Raw genomic sequence first — 16,391 nt, forward strand, 5'->3', positions numbered from 1 at the left:
GAAGCAGTAGACATTGAATTTTTAATGACGTTAGACTTCAGTATAGAGCAGAGTAACTTAGCATTTTACGAAATCACAAATATTCATATTAATTTTTCAATGTAGGTCCAAATTTCGCAGTAGCGCCCACAAATAGGTACTTCCTGATTTAAGTTATTTCAAGGGATATGGTCACAATTTCTAATAGATTTGGCTGAATATTAACATTTTAGTTTTTCCTAAAGAATATATTAATTATAGGCATATATTTCGGTACAGTCCCCATATAAATGAGCCTCACAAATCCATTTCCCCATCACATTTGGTATTCTAAGCAAATGTTTTAGGTCAGAAGAGCCCAAAAGGGGTATTGAAAGTCCATACAAATTGTTTATTTGGAGGGCAACATTTAATATTTGTTTTTGTGCAATATGTTCATTAGTTAAGACACAAACCCCTGAGATATTCTCATTTCCGTCAACATGTTTCATGCCTTGGCAAACAAGCAACTCACACACACATACGTATAGGCCCCCACACAAAACATTCGCGTATCAACAACAGTGCTCACACAAACAAAACGGATGCAAAGGAACCCCTGGCGCTAATGTCAACGCCGGCAGCGACGTCAACGTTACCATGCCAACAGAGGCCTGCCATGCATTGCTGATGACAAATCGCCTATGTTAGTCAAGCAAAAGCCGCGTATGAAGCAACAACGTGATTTGGAATAACGGGAAAATTGCTCCAAATTTTGCTCTGTTCTCCCCAAAATAAAAATTTGTTGAAAATTCGTATTTGTTGTAAAGAAAATGAGAATGAAAGTGAGAGCGCAGAGAAGCAACAGTTGTTGAGTTGATTCTTGGATGTTTGTTTGCAAAAGAAGAAGAAGAAGAAGCCCTCTTACACTGAAGTGAGGCGAATTGTTGTTAAGTGTGTGCGTGAGTGCGTGATTTACAGGCTATTCCTTTTGGTGAGGAAAATCGGGCCACATGAATGTAGATCACTGTTGAGTGCGTGTGTTGTCGGCTCGACTCCTCTCATTTGGGGATCAGTGGCCATAGTAAAATATCGTGTGGCCGTGTAAAGACGGTCGTTGTCGGTATTCTTGCTTGGGATTGTTGCGTTACGCCGTTGTGTTGTGTGGAAGCAAAGCAAAGAAAAAAATAATTCTAATTGGAAACCAGGCAGATAGGCCTTAAAATATATCGGAAAAAAGAAGAAGAAAAAAAAATTGTGAAAATTATGTGACGTTATAAAGAACTAATCGAGCGTAACGGAGTTCAAAGAAAAATGTGAAAAAAACCCAAGAACAACAAAAACGGAAGAAATAAATTTATGCTTGAAATCGAAATAAATGATAGCTCGCGGGTCGTTTGAATATTGAAAGTGAAAACGGTTTCCTTGATGGTTTTGTGTTGTGGCGACCAAAATACGCTGAGTGAACATCGAAACGACATAGTTTTTCTTTTTTGGTTTTGTGAAAATCCAAGAAAAACAAAACACTAATGAATCCCCCAATATTGGATACGCTGACCTAAGTCATTCGTGTAGCGGTCTACGCAATTTTTTTCACTTTAACATTTTCAAGTTTTATGGTTGATTCATTTTCACTTTTCGAATCGAGAAAAGTTTTTGTTTTTCGATTTTCTGTGGGCTGGCTGTAACGGTGGCGGCCAAAATTACGAAAAACGTGTGCCAAAGTTTGTTTTTGTTTTTAGCTTTTTTTTCTTCTTCTTCAACAAATGAGTGACGTCGTAAGTGTGTTTTGTGTCGTCTTGGTTGTCGTCGTCGCCGCGAATCGCTGAGTTCATTTGAATTGTCTGGTGAATTTCGTGCAAGAAGGGGGAAATTTATCCCCCTTTGCTATATAACCTATAAAAAAATAGCATCGTTGTCTGACAGAATATTCTTGCACCACAGCATGACAAAGATAGCCAGCCAGCAAACAGACAAAAAAACAACAACTATAACAACAATAACGTGAAAAATATATATTTAAAAATAAATGCAGTTTTGAAGAAGAGCCACCAAACATCATCAGAAAATAGCAAAAACACCAACAAAAAATAAAGCAAAGAAGAAGCAGAAAATTCACAACAACAACAAAAATCATTGAAAAGTTCTTTTCTCTATTCGGATAAATTTCGTATTCTATGAAATGTAAACAATTTCTCGTATTGGTCTAAAATCCAAAAAAAAACCGAAATAAATTTATAAATATTTTATTAAAAATAAATAAAACAAAGTAAACAAAAGAAGTTGATTTCAACAAAACAAAAAGTGCCTAAACAAAATGTTGTGCTTACAAATGTGAGAAATTTCTAAAATTTCAAAAAAAAAATATTTTGAGTGTTGAAAAAAATTTTGGCATTTGAATTGCAAAAAATAAGAAAAATCGGATATCCAATAAAAAGAAAACCCTAATTTCAAAATGAAGCTGTGGAAAACCAAAAAACCCATTAGCTGTGTTTCCGGCCGCAGTGGCCCCCTGAAAAATGATGACAAACATGATGCGGTTGGGAATGGGGCAATGCAGTTGGCTCCCATGTTGTCGGGTAAGTTTTAATACTTTTAAGTTGAACTAACCGAAAGTCGGATGAAACTTCCGATGTCCGATGCGTATTCGGTTTGACTTCTGACCGAAATTTACCGGACCGAATTCCCAGGGACCCAGCGGAAATTCGGAAGGAAAACTGGAGTTGTCGCACCGGTCTAGGACATTGTAAGCATTTCTGATTTTTTTTTTGCCGACGTTCTAACAGTTTACGGACCGAGTTCGGAAGAATGGTCTCTGATGTACATATTAAGTTCTGATATACATATTAACAACAACTGTCATAATGTAATGACGAAAGCAAATAGCAATAACATCTTTCTTAATAACTGTTGAGAGAGAGAGAGAGAGAGAGAGAGAGAGAGAGAGAAAGGTACTCTATTTATTATCTTTATTATAATTGCTCAGAATTCGGATCTACGTTGGTCCGACGAGTCGGGCAAAACTTCAGACTTTGAGCAGATGTGTCGGACGTCCGACAATTGGTTCTCTGGGTCGTTTCGCAAGTTATGAGATACATAAATACTGAAAATTGTGACCGTTTTCGGGGGAGGTATCAGAAGAGGGCCGATTTTGTAAGTAGAAATACTAGAACTTTCGAAGTTTAGAAAGAAACATATGTTAATTTTGGATTTTATGAGAGTTATAATTATTCAAAATTTTGATCCGTGGTGGGGAGAGGTACCAGAAAGAGTAAACCGATATATCCCATCACCATTCCGGATAGGTTGTTAATAAAAATATTGGTATGCGTGACCCGTTGTGTTGGAGATAGCAGAAGGAGTGGTCCGATATATTTCATCTTCATACGAAATCTTGTGTTGGTAAAATGTGCGAAATTTGAAGAGGATCGGATAGTAAATTCGCATTTTATGAGACATATATGAATTCAGAATTTTGACCCATTATGGGGGAGGTACCAGAAAAAGTGTTGTGTTGATAGGCATATTGACATGTACTGATGCTTGTTTCGCATTTTGTGAGCTTCATGGTTATTCGAAATTTTGACTCATTTTGATATGGTGGGTCGACATTGTCCACTTTTGCATCTGACCTAGCACTCACAAAAATAAAAAAAAATATATATTTTCTTTGAAATTTTGCAACTTTTCTGGGGGAGGTACCAAAAAGAGTGGACCGATGTAGCCCATCTCAGAATTCGATCTAAGTTTGACAATAATTTTAAAATGTACTAAATTTGGGCCAAATCGGGTATTCCAGCAAGGCAGACAGAGGCACAGACGGCCACTCCTAGATCGATGCCGAATGTCCTGAAACGAAATTCCAAACGATAACTATAAATATTTTTTCCGTAACTGATTTTTTTGAGATTTGACACTATGTGAGTAAGAGAGCTATAGGTGCGAGAAAATGTGATAAAAACATTTAAATATCAAATTTTATGTTTTTCAAGTACCTACCTAAAATCGTCTGTAGAGTATATGAATGTCAAAATATATGTTCTCGTTACACTTGTTTTACCGTTCGAGAAAATGAAACAAAATGATACGAAAAATATTGAGTTATAAGGCTTCCCTAAATAAAGACATGTCATCTCAGAAAATATATATAATTTAGGGCCACTAGCGATAAACTCATTTCGCCATAACTTACTACATAGACTTCTCAATTTTGGAAATTAATTTTGAAATTAAAATTCTAAAATTTGGAAATTTGTTAAAAAGTTGCAAAAATTATGAAAATAGTATCATCTTTGGCTTAACATTGTCTATGGTTTCATTTTGCCAAAAATAGACTTTTAAAGTAATATTATCCATGGAAGGCATTGATAACTTTTATTAACCCATACGGCCAGCTGTTTCCCCTTTACGCTTTCCTTGCAATGTCTGGAGCTTTATCACTTCCCAAAGATGTAATCCTTCCAATTTAAGAGCCATTAGCATCATAAATTTGACTCAAATCTTAATCTAATTGCCTGTCATTCATTCGGTAACAATTTCATTGGATGAAAAGCAAAACAATGCATTTCTATTGAAACTAAACCAACCCCCCACCACCCCAAAAGCACATTCGAGGGGGGTATTTTCATGGACCTTCTTCATTAATACAATTTCAATTTAATTTAAATTTATGGCTATTTGTTAGCTTTAACTTAGCCCCCCCATCCCCTTACCCCATATGTTGCACTTACATGCATACATACTTATTGGCGGGTATTCATTATTTTTTTGTACTCAATTGTTTCTTTATGGTATTGTTTATGATATTCCGCTCCATATGTGTGTGTGTGTGTATGTGTGAGGGAGAGAGTGTGTGTCATTCGCTATTAGACAATTTCAAGTGAATCGTAACGCGTGGCCCACTAAAGGCCAGTAAAATCGTACGCCATTCATTTATTCTTAAAGTTCAGCGTATTAACATTTCGATTAATGCAACATGTTTGTTCGCTGGCTGGTTGGCTGTCTGACTGTCTGTCCGTCTGTTTCTCCGTTCAGTTATAGACATTAGAAATTCGAATGACAAAGCTCATTTGGTGTGCCTTAAATTGTTAGTTAAATTTATTTGATATGAGATTTGTTTTATTTTAATAACTGTAATTGATATGATTTTGACATTGTTGTGTGTGTGTGTGGGTGGTAGTGGGAGAAAATTGAATTTTAATATAGAAGATAGGTAATACTGATTTCTTTTTATATCCTCAGTCATATAGCTAGAGAGGGTATATACAGGGTTGCCCATAGTCGACGGACCCATCTGGCAACGCCATAACTTTTGACAGAGATGTCACATCGCTTAATGACATACCGCGTTTGAAGCGTCAGTCTAAGCAGATTTTTACCATGAACCAATACACGCCACGCGAGCGCTCTGAAATAGTTGAAATTTACATCCAACAGAAGAAGTCAATTGTGAAAACTCAACGTGCTTTTAAAACATTAAAAAATGTGAGAAGTGCGCCTTCGAGTGGTAAGGCTCTTTCTAATCCGAAGAGGCCATATAAAAGTAGACCAAGGCGATCGGCCGAGAATATCGCTGCCGTACGAACCAGTGTTGAGAGGTCCCCAAGAACATCCCAAAAACGCCGTTCTCTGCAGTTGGTCATGGCTCGGTCCACTTTACAACGGATTATTCGCATTGATTTGCAGTTGTTCCCGTACAAAATTCAATTGACGCAAAGAATGTTGCCTGCGGACAAGCCTCGTCGATTGGAAAGGGCCCAAAGAGTCATGGGTCCGTCGAATATGGGCAACCCTGTATCATTTGATACGGCCAAAATGTGACTCATCGATATAACGATTTTCGAACCTAGGTCTCTTTGGACCAAATCCGTTTCAGAAGTCGATCTAGTGATGTTCGTCCGTCCGTTTGTCCGGCTGGTGCGCACGATAACTCTGGAAGGGAGTATACGATTTGGTCTAAACTTGGTACATCGAAATGGTATTATCAAACATAGATTGAGTTCGGAGATGGGCAATGTAGGTCAACTCCCTTTTGTTACCTCCCCCACAAAAAGCATAAAATTCTCAAAGAAAATAATGTACCAAATAGCACGAGAAAAGGATCATTCGATTTTGTTTAAAATTTGCAAGTCCCATCATTTTTGCCAGTCCTAGATCAGGTGTGTAAATGGACCGAATCGGACCACTCCATCAAGTACTTCCCCCACAAAGGGTCAAAATTTTGAATAATTGTAATTCGTATAAAATGCGATGACACACATCACAATATTTTTATTAACCCAAGGTCCAGTGTGAAGATGGGATATATCGGTCCACTCCTTTTGGTACCTGCCTCACAAAAATTTTAAATATTCATGAAGCTCATAAAATGCGAAATCAACATTCGATTCCATTCAGACTTGACAGATCTCAATATTTTTATCACCACAGGATCTGATATAAAAACGGTAGAGATCGGACCATTTCTTCTAGTACCTTCCTCACAAAGGGTCAAAGTTTTAAATAACCAAAACGATTATAAAATCCGAAGTAAGCATCCCGATCTCTTAAAATTTCGCCCAACCCGTTATCTTTACTAGCACAAGATTTGCTGTGAAGACGGTCCACTACTTCTGGTACTTCCCCCACAAAGGGTCAATATTTTGAATATCCATGAAAATCATAAAAGGCGAGATTAACATCCGATTCCATACAGAGTTGGCACATTTCAATTTCTCCATCAATTTAAGCGGTATTTTTTTTTACCCACCACTATAGTATGGAGGGTATATTAAGTTTGTCATTCCATTTGTAACACCTTGAAATATACATTTTAGACCCAACAAAGTATATATTTTCTTGATCAGCGTCCGTCTGTGGAAATCACCTTAGCTTCCGAACGAATTGAAATAGGTAGATACAATTTTACTCAAATATATAGGTCCACGTTTATGTATTGCCCCTACATAAGTGTACCTCCCTAAATTCGGTAGTTTAATCATTTTAGCGACATTGTTCCCCGACAGAGTTTAAAATTTCGTATTTTAAGTTTTTAATAGGTACTACAGTTATAACGAGTAGTTTTATCTGGGGCTGAGGTGAGTTCAGTCGTTGCCAGGATCATCCTAAGTACCCACAAATCTTAAATAGAACACGAGTGCTTATAATTTCAGAGTTTTTATATTACGACTAATATATGAAGAACATGGGGTGATTTTTAGATTGCTCGATACGTATGCAGGGGGGGTTATTGTCGATACGGAGCTATCTGGGTCGTTTCTCAGCTGGTCAGAGTTCGTGAGTTGTCGGTTCGGGAGTATTCGGGTAATCTGAAGTTGTCTTAAGTATTCGTGTTGAGGGCGACTTGGAAGTAGAGAGTTATCGGATTGCTGTCGGCTCTTAAGTATTCGAGTTGATATCGATTCTAGTTCTCCGAAGTTTTTGGGTTGCTGTCAGGAGAAACTTTAATTAGTGGGAGCGACAAAGCGTTAGGTGCTGGCTATGAGCTTGGAGCTCACTAAGAGCGTGGAGTTTGCTATGAGCGTGGTGCTTGCTGAGAGCGTGGAGCTTGCTATGAGAGTGGAGCTTGCTAAGAGCATAGAGCTTGCTATGTGCGTGGTCGAAGTATTTGCTAATTTCATTCGTAATTTGTCGGCGGAATCCGACAATCTCGGTGATGATAACTAAACTATAAATCCGGGTTATGCAGTTAAGTGAATGAGAATTTTTTTGTATGAGTTTAAAAAATACTGGTTTATTTAGAAGATGCAAGATAATGAAACGTTCACGTTCCACAGTCTATGACAGAAAATTGTTTATGTAGGTCCAGGTCTTCGCATAGCCCCCATATATCGGTACCTCCGTATATTCGGTATTTTGATGATTTTAGCGACATTGTTCACCGGAATTGTTTCAAACTTGGTATTTGAAGTTCGTAATGGATACTACAGCCCGTGACAGAAAATTGACTATGCAGATCTACGTCTTCGTATAGTTCTCACATAAGGATTTTCATTTGAGCGAAGTCATCGGATTTTTTTTTAAATTTTAAAAGTTCCTTCCAAATGATGGAGGATATTTAATGTTCGGCTCGGCCAAAGTTAGCAACTTGTTTACTTGTTATACCACTTTGTGTTGGGGATATTATAAGTTTGATTGGGTCAAAAATTATGTAACACCACGAAATATTGATTTCCCACATAGGAAAGTATATATGGATCTTCCTATCTCGCCGAGCTGAGTCGATCTAGTTATGTATGTCCGTCCGTCTGTCCGTCTGTCCATGTTAATTTGTAATCACTCTACAGGTCGCAATTATAACCCGATCTTCACGAAATTTAAAATGTAGGTGGGGTTAAGGTCAGAATAGAACCCTATTTCTTTTGGAGATGATCGCATAATATTTAGGGGTTGAAATGGACCAAAAACTGAAAAATTTCCTGATTTTGCAGTTGTTCTACAGGTCACAATACTAGATCAATCGAAGCGAAAGTCAGCATGGGGCTAGAGCTTTGGGCTGGGTAGAAGCCTTCCAATTTTGATGGTCATCGGGTAATATTTAGTGTGTGAAATAGGCCACAGCATTTGTGATAAGTTAAAGTGAAATTTTCCATTAACCGCGAATATTTTTAATGCCGGAGAAATCACAAATAGACGAACAGGCCAATTCTGACCGTTAGGTAGATGCCGATAGTAAAAATATCGGATATATATAGAAAAATATATACAATGTATATATACAAAGGAAGGGTTTGTTAGCTAGAATGCTTTTATCTCCAGAATGGCTGGAGCGATTTTGTAAATTTAGAATGTCCTTTTGGCATAAAATTATAAAATCTAAAAAATCGCATAAAAAGATGCCAATAATGATGTTAAAATAGGTTTTGTAGAATTTTGTGACATATTTTTATTTTTTCATATTTTTTATCGCATGCGATTTTTTCATTTTTTGAAGTATGCATTTTGTAATATTTTTGTCACCTTACAACACAGGTTGGGCCCTGTTATATATAGATTGCAATTATCGTTCGATCCTCACGAAATTTTTGACGAAGGTAGGGTTAGGCTCAGAAGGGCTAAGTCTATTGTTTTCAAAGATGTCCGCGATATATTTAGGGGTTGAAATGGACCAGCAACTCAAAATGTTCCTGATTTTGCATCCATTATAAAGGTCACAAATAGAAACCAAAGGACACGAAATCTTGCATGAAGTTAGAATTAAAGACAGCGGGTAGAATAGACCATTACTTTTGTGTGAAAAAATACCAACATTTCTTACAGGCGATATCCGAAATACACAATAGGCGAACTTCTGGCTTTCTTATGTTGATTTCGTTGACCAATATAGCCAACGTAGACAAGCAAATCATATAGATGAGTCTAAATTTAGAGATATAGAGGAGCCTCTTGCTTTTAAAGATGATTGCGAAGTAGTTTAGTTATATTGACCCAAAAACAGAAAAAAATTCCTGATCACACAATTAAAGCCGATCGTCACGCCTAAAAAGAGAGATAAGAAAAGGGAAGATTTTGTCATTGGATTATATATAGCTGTGAAATGGACCACAACAACTAACAGCACGACGAAGTGCGTAAATATTGGGCAAATGTCCATGATCAAAATGCTAAGGGTTATATCTGGGCAGTGCTCCATGAAATAATTTCAAAAGCGAAATCTTCTAAAAGGGATTTGGACTTATGTGGGGGCTTCTAACATATTGTAGTGTTGTTGGGTATCACATGGTCGGCCCGCACGACTATATCCTTTACTTAATTGTTTTAATATAAACCTTCACGAAGTGATATCAGGCACTCTATAGCAATGTTATTTGGTATAAAATACAAAAATTATCTCTATCAGATTTAGTGAAAATCGATGCAGAATTGGATATGCCTCCCATATATTGGGTTCCTCTGAAACCAAACTATAACCGCTTTAAAGCCAAATGTTGATAGGTGGTATTATCTACTTCAAATAAATTCTTTTGTTACGGGAACTCTACTAAATATGCAATGTGGTGTAGGGTATCATATAGTCGGCCCCGCCCGACTTTTGACTTTTCCTTACTGGTTTTACAATACCTTTTAATGGGTTATTCGGCCCTTATAGCTTCCAAGTGTTTGCTGGGAATCAATTTAGGAGAGCGTATAACGAGGTGATAATTTTTGTGTATTGTGTCGCAGATATATTGCAGATATTTCAACAACACCAACAACAATGATATCTTCTCGATAAGAAACTGGCGTTTAATTTAGCCAAGAAGAATGCACATTTTTCCACAAACTTCCTTATTGTCTGGGCAGAGTTAGAGTCCCTGTGTGTGTGTGTACGTGTGAAAGGAATGCTTTTTATTATAAACGATGTCTTCGACTTTCTTTAATGGCAATGTGTGACTTTCATTGTGTGCTTCGCTGGTTGGCTGGCAGGCTGTCTGGCTGACTGCCTGTCTAACTGACTGGTAATCATCAAATATTTTCTGCTCTAGCGTAAACCACATCACGTTTTTGTTGATGGTTGACTTTCAATTGAGTGTGTGCGTGTGTGTGTAGGCATTGCAGTTTTCTCAAGTTCTATAGAGACAAACAAAAAATTGAAGAAAATTCTTTATGCTCTGCCCATGTGAGTGTGTGTGTGGGCACTTGTGTGCGAAGTTATTTGGTGTGTGTGTGTGTTAGTGTGAGTGTGTTTGAGAATTGCATTTAATGAATTTATGGCATTTGTACGCGTAATTAAGAATTTAATTAAAATTTCTCATACATCTGCACACACACAGAAAGAGAAGACATCCATATGTTTATATCTCTGTGTGGGTATTGTAAACTTGCACATGTCGCTCTGTGTGTGTTGTCATAGTTATTTAATGGAATTATTCATCATCTATTGTAGCTAAATTTGAAAATATTTGATTTTTTTTTGGATTGAAGAAATATTCTTGGAATTCCTTTGCCATTCATGTGTTTGCAAAATAATTGTAATCAGAAAAAAATTCTTCGTCATAAGGAAATTCTGTTGAAAAATGTAAGCAGTTTGTTTTTGTTGTTGGTTTCTTTGCTTTAATTATGCCTGGCAGCCGTCAGTTTTTATTTCGGTAATAAATTGTTATTTTTGGGACAACACACTAAAACGCTTTTTAACACCCACTAAAATTTCGTACAACAAGAGAAGAGCACTTTTTCTTGTGTTCTTCTTCTTCTGTTATTGTTTCGATTTAATTAATCATAAAAAAATTGTATTGTACTGCAAAACAAAAAAAGAGTGTACGTCGACGCTACCATATGTTATTTTTAAATGATTAATGAAATATTGTTTACCGAAATTCTTTAAATGTCCATTATTTTGGAGAAAAATATGTGTATATTTAACTATCTGTAAAGAGATTTTGGAAATTGTGTATCTTGCAAATGAGAATTGGCGGGGTATTCAAAATAGGGTCGGTATCCTTGTGTGAGAGCGTCCAGTGTGCAAAATTAAGTGTATTTGGCAATAGTCCCAATAAAAATTTGAGGAAAATTGTATCCCAAAGCAGATTTTGGTTACTTTAAAAAAAAAAAAAATATATTTATATATAAAAAATAAATAAATAAAAATAAGTAAATAAATAAAATAAATTAAAAATTCCCTTTAAACGGTATGAAAGCAAGTCAAAATCTCCAAAAAAATTATTTGTCATAAAATTCTACTATAGCTAAAATTTTACCTTAAACCCAAGAATTTATAAATATTAAAAACACGTTCTAGGTTTAAAGCCTTATGTGAGCTTATGAAAAATGCTCCTATAAACCATAATTGTTGAAAGAAATACAAATAGTGGGATTTACAAAGGTAGAGCAGAGTCGTAGTATCCATTCTTTTTCTGTGCAGTATTTTTTTTTTTTTTTGAAAATTTCGACGTTTTCTTGGGAGAGGTACAACAGGGAGTGGACCGATATTGCCCATCTCCGAACTCGATCTAAATTTCATAGAAATATTACGATGTACGAAGTTTGGGCAAAATTGGATACTCCCTTCGAGAGTTATCGTTCGCACTAGCCAGCCAGACAGACAGACGGACGGAAGAACAAATATCGCAAGATCGACTACAAATTTCCTGAAACGGATTTGGTCCAAAGAGCTCTAGATTCGAAAACCGTTATTTCAATGAGACATGTTTTGGCCGTATCAAATGATATATTCCCTCTCTGTAGCCATATGGCTGACGGTATGAAAAACAGATAATTCGGAAAAAAATGCAGATAATATTGAAAATTTTTTTTTAAGACCAATATTGTTAATATATATATATTTTGTTACATATATCAAGTATACCAGTATCTTTTGTGCAGAGACTCCATAAAATTTTATCTTGAATATTTTCTGCTTTGAAGCTCTCAACAAAAAATGAAGTATTATCGGAGATTTTGACATAGAATAGAAACATGTTGTATTAGCAATAAAAAAACATAAGCATAAAATTTTCACTCATAATATATACATTTCGAATGTAATTTTCCTAACAACTATTAAACCTAGATATATGGTTTATTTTAAGATATACACAGTGTTAAAAAAAATTTAATTTTTTTTTTAAATTTTATTGAATGAAAACAACCCAATTAAAAAGCAGTAAGTTCGGTCGGGCCGAACTTTGAATACTCTCCACCATTTGGAATGAATTTGGAAAATTTCAAAAATATAATCTGTTAAAAATTCTGTTAAACTCTTAAAAATCCCGAATATAGCCGTTATATTGGGGTCTACATGGGCATTGTTTGTCATAAGCTATTACCAAATAAACGGTGAATAATGTAATTGACATCATTAAAATACCGTATATAGGGAGGTATCGTTATATCGGAGCTATACCAAGACCTGGACCTGCAAAGACAATTTTCTGTCATATGCTGTAGCATCTATTACGATCTTCAAATACGACATCTCAAACAATTTCGGTGAGTATTGTACCTAAAATCGTTAAAATACCGAATATAGGGAGGTACTGACATATGGGGTCTATACGAACACCCGGACCAGCATAGACAATTTTCTGTCATAGGCTGTAGCATCCATTACGAACTTCAAATACGACATCTCAAACAATTTCAGTGGGTATTATACCTAAACACGTCAAAATACCGAATTTGGGGAGGTACTGATATATGGGGCCTAAACGAAGACCTGGACCTGCAAAGAAAATTTTCTGTCACAGACTGTAGATCCCATTACGAATTCTAAAAACGTAATTTGAAACAATTCCGGTGAACAAAGACGATAAAATCATCAAAATACCGAATAATGCGAAGTATCGTTATATGGGGGCTTACGAAGACGTGACCTGCATAGACAATTTTCTGTCGTAGGCTGTAGCATCCATTACGAACTTCAAATACGACATCTCAAACAATTTCAGTGGGTATTGTACCTAAACACGTCAAAATACCGAATTTGGGGAGGTACTGATATATGGGGCCTAAACGAAGACCTGGACCTGCATAGACAATTTTCTGTCACAGACTGTAGATCCGATTACGAATTCTAAAAACGTAATTTGAAACAAGTCCGATGAAAAATGACGATAAAATCATCAAAATACCGAATATCGGGAGGTTCCGTTATATAGGGGCTATACAGGGACTTGGACCTGGACAGTCAATTTTCTGTCTTAGGCTGAAGTCTCCCTTTGGAACTTCAACTACCAAATTTGAAACCATTCCGATGAATAATGTCGCTAAAATCATCAAAATACCAAATATCGGAAAGTACAGTTATATGGGGGTTATATGAAGAAGTGGACCTGCACAGACAATTTTCTGTTTTAGGCTGTAGTCTCTCTTTGGAACTTCAAATATCAAATTTGAAACAATTCCGGTGAATAATGTTGCTAAAATCATAAAAATACCGAATATTGGGAGGTACAGTTATATGGGGGTTATACGAAGAAGTGGACCTGCACAGACAATTATCTGTCATAGGCTGAAGTATCAATTACGAACTTCAAATACCAAATTTAAAACAATTCCGGTGAATAATGTCGCTAAAATCATCAAAATACCGAATGTCAGGAGGTACCGTTATATTGGGGCTATATGAAAACGTGGACCTACATAGACAACATTCTGTCTTAGGCTGTAGTCTCCCTTTGGAACTTCAAATACCAAATTTCAAACAATTCCGGTGAATAATGTCGCCAATATCATCAAAATACCGAATATAGGGAGGTACAGTTATATGGGGGTTATACGAAGAAGTGGACCTGCACAGACAATTTTCTATTTTAGTCTGTAGTATCCCTTTGGAACTTCAAATGCCAAATTTGAAACAATTCCGGTGAATAATGTCGCCAAAATCATCAAAATACCCAATATCGGGAGGTACCGTTATATGGGGGCTATATGAAAACGTGGACCTACATGGCCCATTCACGAACTTAACCTGCCTACTGGCAAACTAAACATGTCTGCGAAATTGTAGCCTTCTATCTCGATTCGTTCGAAAGATAGCGTGTATTTCGAGGAGTTACAAACGGAATGACAAAGTTAATATACCCTCCATAGTTTGGTGGGGGGTATAAAAATAATAATAATAAATAAATAAATAATATACATGATCAAAAAACAAATTCATATTTTGACCGGCAAGTTTTCTGGGAGTTCATTTGCAAGCACTACCCGTGTCTAACCATATTTTCCTAACCTAATACTTGCAATGCGAAATAAAATAATCAATCTCAAACAAATAATCGAAATTTTTGTCTCCCATGGGGCACATTGATTTTGATTTTCAATAATCCAGACTTGTCCATGGGGTTATGTTTTCTCTTCTCCATTTGGAAGTAATTTATCTGGCATTTAATAATTTCATGGCGCCACTAAATGTCTTTAATTACCCTTAATTTTAAAAAGAAAACATTTTATTGATTCATTTAAATTATCACCAAATTTATGGGTGTTAAGAGACATCTTCACCGAAGTGAACATGACAATGAGAGAGAGAGAGAGATCATTGCAATGATCTTGACTCAAACACATAAATAATATATATGTGTGTGTGTGTATGTTCCTAAGCAAGAGAAATAACAATAATGTTATTTTTTTGAAAATAAACAAAACAAATTGTTATCTTAAGACAGATTTTCAAAAACAGGGTACCTCTTCTTGGAATACATCTTAAAACTCTCAATTGATATTAATGTTTTAAGTGTCTTCTTAAAAGTGGTGTTTGTCATGGTGGTGGCGGTATTGTAGGAGACACATTTTATTAGGATACCATATGAACCTTAGAGCCTTTTTGAGCATTGGATCAAGTACTCGAATTCAAATGTGTGATGTTGTGTAGAAACAACATTGATTGTGTTTGATTTGAGCAAGAAGATGATGGGGTGTCAGAAAATAACATTCGCTAAGCATCCGGGCATTTTTTATTTGCTCTTAGTCCTGCTGCTATTTTCTTGACTCTTGCAGTTTCATGTTAGTTTTTTATACCCTCCAACATACTATGGAGGGTATATTAATTTTGTCATTCCGTTTGTAACTCATCGAAATAATTATTTTAGACCCAACAAAGTATATATATTCTTGATCAGCGTAAAATTCTAAGACGATTTAGCCCTGTCCGTCTGTCCATCTGTCTGTCCGTCTGTCTGTCCGTCTGTTGTAATCACGCTATCTTTCGAACGAATTGAGATAGAAGGCCAAAATTTTGCACACATGTTTATTTTTTCAGTAGGCAGGTTAAGTAAATGGGACATGTAGATCCACGTTTTCATATAGCCCCCATATAACGGTACCTCCCTATATTCGGTATTTTGATGCTTTTAGCGACATTATTCAACGGAATTGTTTCAAATTTGGTATTTGAAGTTCGTAATGGATACTACAGCCTATGATAGAAAATTGTCTGTGCAGATCTACGTCTTCGTATAGCCCCTATATAACGGTACCTCCCAATATTCGGTATTTTGATGATTTTAGCGTCATTATTCACAGGAATTGTTTCAAATTACGTATTTAGAGTTCGTAATGGGAACTACAGTCTGTGACAGAAAATTGTCTATGTAGGTCCAGGTCTTCGTATAGGCCCCATATATCAGTACCTCCCTATATTCGGTATTTTGACGATTTTAGGTACAATACCAACCGAAATTGTTTGAGATGTCGTATTTGAAATTCGTAATGGATGTTACAGCCTGTGACAGAAAATTGTCTATGCAAGTCCAGGTCTTCGTATAGCTCCGAAGTAACGATACCTCCCTATGTACGGTATTTTGATGATTATAGCTACACTATTCACCGTTTATTTCAAGATTCGAATTTAAATGTGGTAGTGGCTTATGACAAACAATGCCTATGTAGGTCCACGTCGTATAGACCCCAATATAACGGCTATATTCGATATTTTTTAAAATTTTAACAAAATATTTTAAGTATTTTATTTTTTGAAAATTTCCAAATTCTTTCCAAATAGTGGAGGGTATTCAAAG

The 16,391-nt window shown here is 36.1% G+C and overlaps 1 protein-coding gene across 1 annotated transcript in view; it reads left to right on the top strand.

Annotated features, from left to right (window-relative positions):
• The first annotated feature begins 680 nt into the window (after nt 1-680).
• LOC101895038 (glutamate receptor-interacting protein 2) overlaps nt 681-16,391 on the top strand; it is a 114,467-nt gene continuing 98,756 nt past the window's right edge. The window contains exon 1 of the mRNA XM_059121951.1: nt 681-2,537. Coding sequence (XP_058977934.1) covers nt 2,414-2,537 — 124 coding nt within the window. The 5' untranslated portion in view covers nt 681-2,413. The remainder of the gene's footprint in view (nt 2,538-16,391) is intronic.

This window comes from Musca domestica, unplaced genomic scaffold (assembly GCF_030504385.1).
Source record: "Musca domestica strain aabys unplaced genomic scaffold, Musca_domestica.polishedcontigs.V.1.1 2, whole genome shotgun sequence".
NCBI lineage: Eukaryota > Metazoa > Arthropoda > Insecta > Diptera > Muscidae > Musca > Musca domestica.